Source organism: Microcaecilia unicolor, chromosome 2 (assembly GCF_901765095.1).
Source record: "Microcaecilia unicolor chromosome 2, aMicUni1.1, whole genome shotgun sequence".
Taxonomy (NCBI): Eukaryota; Metazoa; Chordata; class Amphibia; order Gymnophiona; family Siphonopidae; genus Microcaecilia; species Microcaecilia unicolor.
The window spans coordinates 458448445-458457719 of record NC_044032.1 but is presented as its reverse complement, the minus strand read 5'-3'; the positions used below and the strand labels follow the sequence as shown (position 1 = coordinate 458457719).

General features: G+C 42.3%; 1 protein-coding gene across 1 annotated transcript in view; it reads left to right on the top strand.

Annotated features, from left to right (window-relative positions):
• The first annotated feature begins 4331 nt into the window (after positions 1 to 4331).
• The window catches only part of DYSF (dysferlin), a 591346-nt gene continuing 586402 nt past the window's right edge, over positions 4332 to 9275 (top strand). Inside the window, exon 1 of the mRNA XM_030190967.1 lies at positions 4332 to 4472. Within this exon, the coding sequence (XP_030046827.1) occupies positions 4379 to 4472 (94 nt within the window). The 5' untranslated portion in view covers positions 4332 to 4378. The remainder of the gene's footprint in view (positions 4473 to 9275) is intronic.

Genomic DNA, 9275 nt, shown 5'->3' with positions numbered 1-9275 from the left:
TTCGATTATGGCTCAAAGGCATCCAAGTGTTAGGCACGCCCAAGTCCCGCTTTCACCATGCCTCCCCTTGAAATTTGGACATCCTTGCGACGGACTTCAGTTAGAGATGTCCAAAATCTGGTTTTGATTATACCGATTTGCACATCTCTGGAAGATGGACGTCCATGTTCCGATTTATGTCAGAAGATGGACATCCATCTCTTTTGAAAATGAGCCTAATAGTAACATAGTAGATGATGGCAGAGAAAGACCTGTATGGTCCAGCCAGTCTGCCCAACAAGATAAACTCATTTGTGCTACTTTATATGTATACCTGATCTTGATTTGTAGCTGTCATTTTCAGGGCACAGACTGTAGAAGTCTTCCCAGAACTAGCCCTGCCTCCCAACCACTAGACCCGCCTCCCAACCACCGGTGCAGCCACCCAATCTCTGCTAAGCTTCTGAGGATCCATTCCTTCTGAACAGGATTCCTTTATGTTTATCCCACACATTTTTGAATTCCGTTATCGTTTTCATCTCCACCACCTTTCGCGGGAGGGCATTGCAAGTATCCAGCACTCTCTCCGTGACAAAAAATACTTCCTGACATTTTTCTTGAGTCTGCCCCCCTTCAACCTCACTTCTTGTCCTCTAGTTCTAACAGCTAGGACCAAAATTAAGACATTTGGGTCATTCCATGCCAAGTGGTCTAAACCTTCCCACCATCATGTCTCCAATTTTGTTCAAATTTTATGTGTTGCGCGAGTCAGGTGTTAAATGAAGTTTCCCAAAATTTGAGGTCTCTAACTGCAATAGTTGCAGATCTAGACCCCCTTTTCTGAAAGGTTGTCAGTCCATGAGCGCGCAACATTTACCAAAATGCCATTTTTGGGGTCTAATAAAATCCAAACACATTTATAAGAATGGCTAAAAAATTCAAATCCTGTACAGTTTTTTATGCTAATTCCGATGAAATACATTTTAACATTATGGATGAAAAATCCAGTCAAACAAGTTGACTCAAAGTGTGCATCAAAATTGGTCGCGACTCATTGGAACATATTTGGACCAATATTCAGACCGCAACAACTTCCATGCAAACAAAGATATGGACTTGAAATTTTGAACAAGCATTATGCTTGTGCTGGACATAATACTGCCAGATTTGCAACTAACCAGCATCTATAACCGCCCTGCAGGATCTCTTCAAAGTTGGCACTGTCAGCGCAAATGGTAAAATATACCAAAGTTCAAAGTCAAATATAAAAAAAGAGTCTGCCTGAATCAGCTTGTGAACAGTATCATCTGAAAGAGAAAGTTGTGCACTACAACACTGATATGTTTTTGTTTTGCAATGCCACCATTAAGTATCCATTTACTCAGGTCCATGTATGTTATATTTAGTACGCTTGATGCTCTAATTTTTCTTCATTTCTAGGAAATTGAGTCTTAATAGTCGCTTAAAAGTATTGATATAATTATTTCATTCGTATTTTATTCGTTGATTGTCCAATTGTTTATTGTGCGCTGTTATGGTGGATTGGAAACGTTTGTGAAACGTCATTTGAACAGAAAGATGCTTTCATAAGCTTTATGCATCCTCATGGTCCCGCTACTTCATTTTATTGGCCGGTAAGACGCGATACTTGCTGGATCCCAGAACAACTTATCATTGCTGTTATTCCAGCTCCATCAGTGACATCATCTGGTCGGCAATATAGTTTCCCTGAAACCGTTCTCTTGCAGATCAATGATGCTTTCAGAATGATGAAGTAACTGAAGAAGGCAGGCTTGGGAACCTGCAGTAAAGAAACACACAATCAGGCTAGGGATCCTACAGTAAAGAAACCCACAATCAGGCTTGGGATCCTGCAGTAAAGATACCCACCCATGGCTATTACTGCATGGCTATCGGGCGTGGCCCCTATGGCGATGGGGATGCTGGTTTCAATGTGATAACCAGTAATGGCTCAGCCATCATAGACCAATGCAATACATCGCGCACACAAAATATAACATACTTTGACCTGAGTAAATGGCTACTTAAGGGCAACCTTCGAAAGCTAATCAATAAATGTATTAAGTTATGTCCAATAAAAAAGGTATCATGTTATTTTCTTTTCCATATTTTATTTTATTTTGTTTGATTTCTATTGATAACCTTTAAAAATGAAATAAATCCACTTGATGGTGCCCCATTAAACCACAACTATCAGTAATTTTGTTCTTTATAATAGCATCTACTATGTTGCCTAGCCATGACATCAGGTTCACTGCTCTGCAGTTTTCTGGATCAACCCTGGAATCCTTTTTAAGAACTGCATTACATTGGCTACCCTACGGTTTTTGGATACATTAGTCAATATTACTGACAGTTTAGAAATTACAAATTGTAGGTCTGCAATTTCATTCTTGAGTTGCAATAGGAGCAAGACAATCTTCTTATATGAAAAGATGCCCCCCTAGCAGTAGTACCACAAGAGGCCATTTTATTTCCTGGAGCTAGATGGGATGCGAGCAGAGGGGGCAGGGCAGTTTTAGACATGCTGAGGCCCAGGGCAGAAATTAAAGAGAGGGCCCCCAATCCCCTCTTTCCCTGCCCCTCCCCCTATTTCCCCACCCACCATTACTACCACACATAAAACAACTTTAAATGACTTTTTCACACACACACACACACAACAGAGACAGACCTTCACCAAATACAGAACAAAGGATTACAAATTTGAAATATAAACACCAAAATGGAACTGGGAACCCCAAGAAGTTAAACTCGGCAAGTACTGCAACACTGGAGAGATAAAAATAGAAATGCACTTCATTTTTTTGGAGGGGTGGGGGTGAAGGGGCGGCAGTGGCAACTTGGGGATACTGCCACCAGTTGCAGACCTTAGAGATTTCTGGCTGCTGGACTGGAGGAGGAGGTCTTCAGTTGGCAGGGCTTGGGAATCACTGCCAGCTCAAGTATTTATATTTTGTATTCGGGTGGGGAGAAAATATGGTGTCCACCTATTTTGGGCTCAAATCCTTCCCTCCCCAAACAGCCATCTGGCTATGCCACTGATTACAGTACAAAAACCATCTGTGATGTACATATACCAAAGCTAATATATTCCAGTTGATACATTCAAAATAACACACTTTTTCTACCTTTGTTGTCTGAACATTTTTTTTTCATCATCTTGGTGCCAGTTTTTTCTCTTTCTGCTTTCTTGTCTGTCTTCTGCTAATTCTCTTTCCAGTGTCTGCTGTCCACATTGATTGCAACCTTCTATTAGTCTTGCTGCAGCATTCTGAATCAATTGGAGCTGGTGCAGGCCCTTTGTAGTCAGACCAGTGTAGAGTGCATTACAGTAATCCTGTCTTGATGTTATCATGGCATGCACAACTGGGATAAGATATGCCTGAGAGGTAGCCTATTTGTTGCAAATAGTAGAAGCAGCTCTTGAAGGTTGCTTGAATTTGGGGAATCAGAGTAAGTGCTGAATCTAATTGTATTCCAAGGTTCCTGACTTGTGATTTGAGAGGGAGTTCATACTTCCCAAAAAAAGATTTTGATGTCAGGTACATGTCCACTTGTGTTTGGGACTCAGAGAAGCTCGGTTTTACTTGGATTCAGGCAAAGTTTGTTGTGTTTAGCCCATTCTTGAATTGATGTTAGACAGGTAATCAGTTTACTCAGGGCTGTACGTAAATCAGGTTCAATGGGTATAAGTAGCTGTACATCATCTGCCTAGATGATGTGCAGTTACTCATACTCACTGAACCTGACTTACCTGTCTAGATGTAGAACCGAGTGCTAGTTTTTGATTTTGGTTTTTGGATAATTATTGTTGTGCTATCTCGTATCTCGTACTAGTAGTGCACAGTTACCCAGGCTAATGTTAAAAAGTTAGGTGTTATATTATTGAGATGGTTCTGTGTTCAGCTTAACTTTTAATTGTTCACCGCTTTGATAGATGGTGGTTTATCAAATTTCTCAAATAAAGAAAGGAACTTGGTCAAAGGAAAAAACGAGCAAGCAGGAGTTTAACAATGTTATGAGGCTGTAGAAAGAGCCAGCCTCCTCCCTCTCAACAATGTCTGCCCCTCCTCCTCCAAATATCAACAAAAACAAACCAAAACCGCTATTTATCTCCAAAACTCCAGGCTTCATTCCCATAGGAGATAGAGAACGAGTAGGCGGAGCTCGGAGAGAAGAAGTTGCTCGCGCCTGGCCGCCCGCTCATAAATCCCTCTTCAGCTTCGCCCTGGCCAGAGCGCGACGCGTCCTGCAGTGCACCTGGCCCGATCGCGCGTCAGCCACGAGCCTCTCTGCACGCGCACAGTTGTCCCGTTGACTTCCAACGCGCGCGCGAAGTGCCTCCCCCCCCCAGCGCGCCTGAAGGCAGTACAGCATGCTGCACTGTGTCTTGCAACGAGGCTGCAACCTCCCCAACTTGGAAAAGGGAGACCGGTACAGCGACCCCGTAGCCAGCCTGAGCTTTCGAGGTGAGCAGCAGTTTCAGATGGCTCATTTACAGTAAGGCACCTGAGGCATTTTCAGACTTCGTTTGGAAAGGAATTGGTTTGGCTCCTCGCTTTGGAAGCCGCATTTTTTGGCTGCTTTTCCTGTCCATATATAGTAATACCTAACGGGGAAGGTGCTCTGGAAGGAGCTTCATTGGAAGGAGCCCTTTCCCGTGCGAAGGCTTTGAGTCATGCTGTTGCTATTGTGTTTCTTTTCACGCTTTTCCTTTTCCCTTTCCTGACAAATCTGTATATCCAGAAAGTCCATGTGCTCCGAAGTGACAACTCCCAAACCTTAGGTGAGGAGGAGGCAGCGCTTAGAGAGGTCCTGGCACATGTCATGGCTGTGAGATGCCCCACTGCTGCTCTGGCTCTTGCTACGACCTCAGGGTGTCTCCAGCACCCAGTGAGAATGAGGATCTTGGCTTTCCTGCTATCTAACCCCCCCCCCCCTTTTACAAAGCTGCGCTAGCGGCTGTTGGTGCGGTAATGCTGACATAGTTCGTTCACTTTGTGGGCCTCTTACTAAGTCGTGGTAAAAAGTAGCCTGTGTTAGTTTTTGGCGTGTGAAATTGGCACGTGCTGGGCCATTTTTTTACCGCAGCAGGAAAAAAACTTTTAAAAATGATGCAGTAAATGGCCGTGCGCTAATATTAAAATTAGCGCAGGGCTATTTACTGCCTGAGCCCTTACCACCACCCATTTAGAGGGCGGTAAGGGCTCATGTGCTATTTGTATGGTATTCAGGCAGTGTGTGGCAATGTGGCTGCGCTGCCGATTACCACCGGGAATGCCTCATGGTAGAAAATTACATTCTACCACAGGAAACTGCGCATGCCAACTTCGGAACTACCGCCGGGTGCTTGTGCTACCCCAGCGATAGGGTCAATTTGGCACATTTTAACCACGCAGTAGCCCTACCGCGGCTTCGTAAAAATGCCCCTTTGAATGGGCCATGTCGGCATTGTTATGCTGCTTTGTAAAAAGGGGGACTGATCCATGTCTTATAATCTGTTCCTTTTATCAGACGGATTAGCTGTGCGCTGTCTAGGCTGTGTTGCTCTGGTGAATCTGTGATGCAACTACTGTGTTCTCTGGTACAGGTGATGCCGTCTCTCCTTACAGTGTGAAGCAGTTCATGGTGGTGATGATGGACAGATTTTGGTATCAGTACAGCGCTGCGTAACCCTAGTAGCGCTTTAGAAATGTTAAGTAGTAGTATCAGAAAAGACATGACTGTATTATCATTTTTAGTCATTTCACATTATGGTTGAAAACTACTTATTTAGGCATGAAATTTTCAGTGTTTTAAAGTGATCTAGTTGCCATTGGCTTCAAGAAGATGACAATACAGTGATTACAGTCAAGTGAATGAATACATTTCCTTGAATTTTACAGTGTTCAGCTGTTGCTTTCTGAAATGTATTAGTGCTGTTTAGATGCCTGAAGATCATGCATAGATTCGTTTAGACAATGATGTGATTTTGTACTGTTGTCTTGTTTAGTCTATTTATTTTGAATGTTTCACTTAGGAGTGCATGGTAATTGGATTGTAAGTACAAATAAATGAAATGAAATGTAGATACATATTAACATACAACCACACTGTAGACTCCATCTAATGTGGCTCAGTGTAACAGCGGGAATGATTATAACATGGCCAAGGTTTGGACCCAATATAATGTGGATTCACTTTATAATGTGGTCAAATATGTTTGACACAAATGTCCGTGTTATATGGGGTCTACAGTGTAATTGAATATGAGTGGAACCAGCTGAAAATGATTAATTGCTTGGTTGTGACCTGTAGAACGCATTTACACAGTCCAAAATACAAAATTACAATAAAAATATCTCTTCCATATAATGGCTTTAATTTACTCAGTGGCTTTAAATTACTCAGCAGTAAAGAATTATTTACTATTTTTCATGCCCTCTCGCAGTTTCCGCTTGTTTTCTGCTTTCTGCGGAAACCGAAACACTGCTAATTAAATGGGTAGCATGTTGGACTATACAGCGTTTGCATGCCAGATAAGTGATAGTTTGCTTATTTCTGCCAAGATGTCATATATTTAAATTTTGTAATGGATGCATGGCAGGTTTGCATTTTGGCTTGGGTTGGGTTTTTTTTTCAATTGTAACTGCTATATGGCTGGGAATTGAAGAATGGGACTCACATATGTATATGTTTGCTTGCTTAATCTTTAATTTGCTGTCAGAGGGGACTGATGATTTCCACCTTTGGAGCATGAGTGTGGTAGCCATTTCTGATACTGGGACCAGTTCCTGGTCTGAGGGCCTCTTTCCTATATATAGTTTTCTTACTTTTGTAGGGAGATTTAATGTAATTTTGTTTTGTTTTTTCTCTGCCATTTACTATAGTACTCTGTTTGGATGCAGACATTGTCTTCAGTAGAAGAACTGAAATTCTCCTTTTGAATTCTGTATAGGAGAAATTGAATTAATTTCATGTAGTGCCTCTGTAGAACTTCCACCTGTCGGGCAGTCCTCCCTCAGATTCCACAGAGAAATTCTACTTCTCTCTCAGATACTTAAGACAATTCATCAGTGATAAAACGAGGACTAGGATCTAACTCCCCTTTCATTAGCTTTAGCTTATGGGCTTCTCAGTTTCCAGATCCCCTTGGACCTGAATAGACTTTCACTCCTGGGTGTTTTAGAATGCCCACTCCTAGGTCAGGGTGGAAGATCCCGAGATATGTCATAGAATGTCATAGAAACAGATGCCTCTGGGAATACCCTAATTAGAAAACAGACAGTGAAAGATTCAATACACTTCCTCTCTCTGACCTCAGTGCTCGTAAGTGTCTATACGTGCCCAATGTGCGCCAGAATGGAGTTATTGCATGGCTACTGCACGGCTCTCGTAATTTCATTTTTGCCGTGCATACGATATGCAACCAAAAAAATGTATTTTCTGCTGCACATATCGGATGCGCACCAAGTGGCATTTGGCATGCGTAGGCCATTACTGCCTGGTTACTGCGTGAGACTTTACCACTAGGTCAATGGCTGGCAGTAAGGTGTCAGACCCAAAATGGACATGCGCCAATTTTCATTTTGCCGCATGTCCATTTTCGGCAAAAATTTAAAAAAGGCCTTTTTTTACAGGTGCGCTGAAAAATGATTCTTTGTTCCCCAAACCCGTGCCTATACTACTACAGGCCATTTTTTAGCGCACCTTAGTAAAAGGACCCCTAAATCTCCTCCTCACAGAGGATACAGTATTCAAATACGTTTTACTGACAGTAAACCCGTTCAGACTAGTTAGCAACCTGCAATCAGCATACCACTGGAATTTTGCAATAGTCTGGCTTGTGTTTTTTTTCTGACTCAGCTTAGCTCTGATTGTTTACGGTATATTCAGAGATAAGGAACGTAATAGTAATCGGATGCAAAATTGGCATGACTGAACTTATAATCACAATCAACTGTGATTAAAAATTTTAATCACACAGTTAATCATGCTTAATCATGACATGCATTTTGGGCACATGCTTTTCAATTTTTTTTTTAATGTTGACCCAAATATTCTTTTGAACTGATGCTCAGTGTGGCTGATTATCCTTCACAACATGCTATTCAATTAGGTGTGGGCAACAATACAAAATTTTAATCAAAATTAATCATGATATTAAAAATTTTAATCACATGATTATTCACATCTCTGGGCTGGATGGCCTGATACTGGTAAATTCCCACTGCATGGAAAATTGTAATACCTGCTGAATATAATGAAAAGTTGCATTCACACACTTCCTTCCCACAGCACATTGCTCCCCTTCCTGCCATACAGGCACCTACCTTTCTTCTATCTTGCTGCATCCTTCCCCTGTACATACACCCAAGTGTCTTCCCTTCTGCTATTAAACCTGTTACCCCTGACACACAGACACCCATTTCCCTCTTCTCCTGCTGCTGCTACCCCCCCCCCCCAGCACACAGGTCCAGCATCCCCCTCCCGCATTTATTTTAACATTTATCTGGCTCTACATAGGGTCTTCAGCAGTGATTTCCACATGCTACTTTCAACTGATGCCGATGCCTTCCCTCTGCTACGTTATGCCAATGTGAAATAGGATAGGCAGGGGAGAGAAAGCAATGCCGGGCAACAGACAGGAGTACAAAATTTTGATCATGACAAAAAATTTTAATCATAGCTAAAATAAAAAATTAATTGCATCAATAGTGTACTAAGGGGTCCTTTTACTAAGCCGCTGTAAAAAGTGGCTTGCGCTAGTGCGAGCACCTCTTTTGGGTGCACACTGGGTCATTTTTTACTGCTTCTAGGAAAAAGGACCTTTTATTAAGGGGCTGGAAAATGGACGTATGCTAAAATTGAAACCAGTGTGCGTCCATTTTTGGCCTGAGACCTTACCACCACCTGTTGACCTAACGTGCTTACCATGCCCTAAAAGGTTCTATCATGCTCAGGTGTCCTGTGGTAGTTCTGAGATCTGCACGTGCTACCCATGCACTAAAATGGTTTTATGTTTTAGCGTGGGGGGGTATGTTTGGAGGTGGAGAATAGGTGTGCCCTACACTAATCAAGTAGCATGGATAAATCATTGTGCACTGTCTGATTAGCGCAGGGTTAGAGCTATTGTAAGGGCTCACGCACTAATGGCCACATGCTAATTGAGAAGTTAGAGTGTGGCCATCAGTGGGGAAATAGAAATTGCAGCCATTTTACTGCCACACTAAAAGTGGTCTCAGCTACAGAGGATTTTGGGGTTCCCAAGAGCCTTTTCTACCAAAGTATAT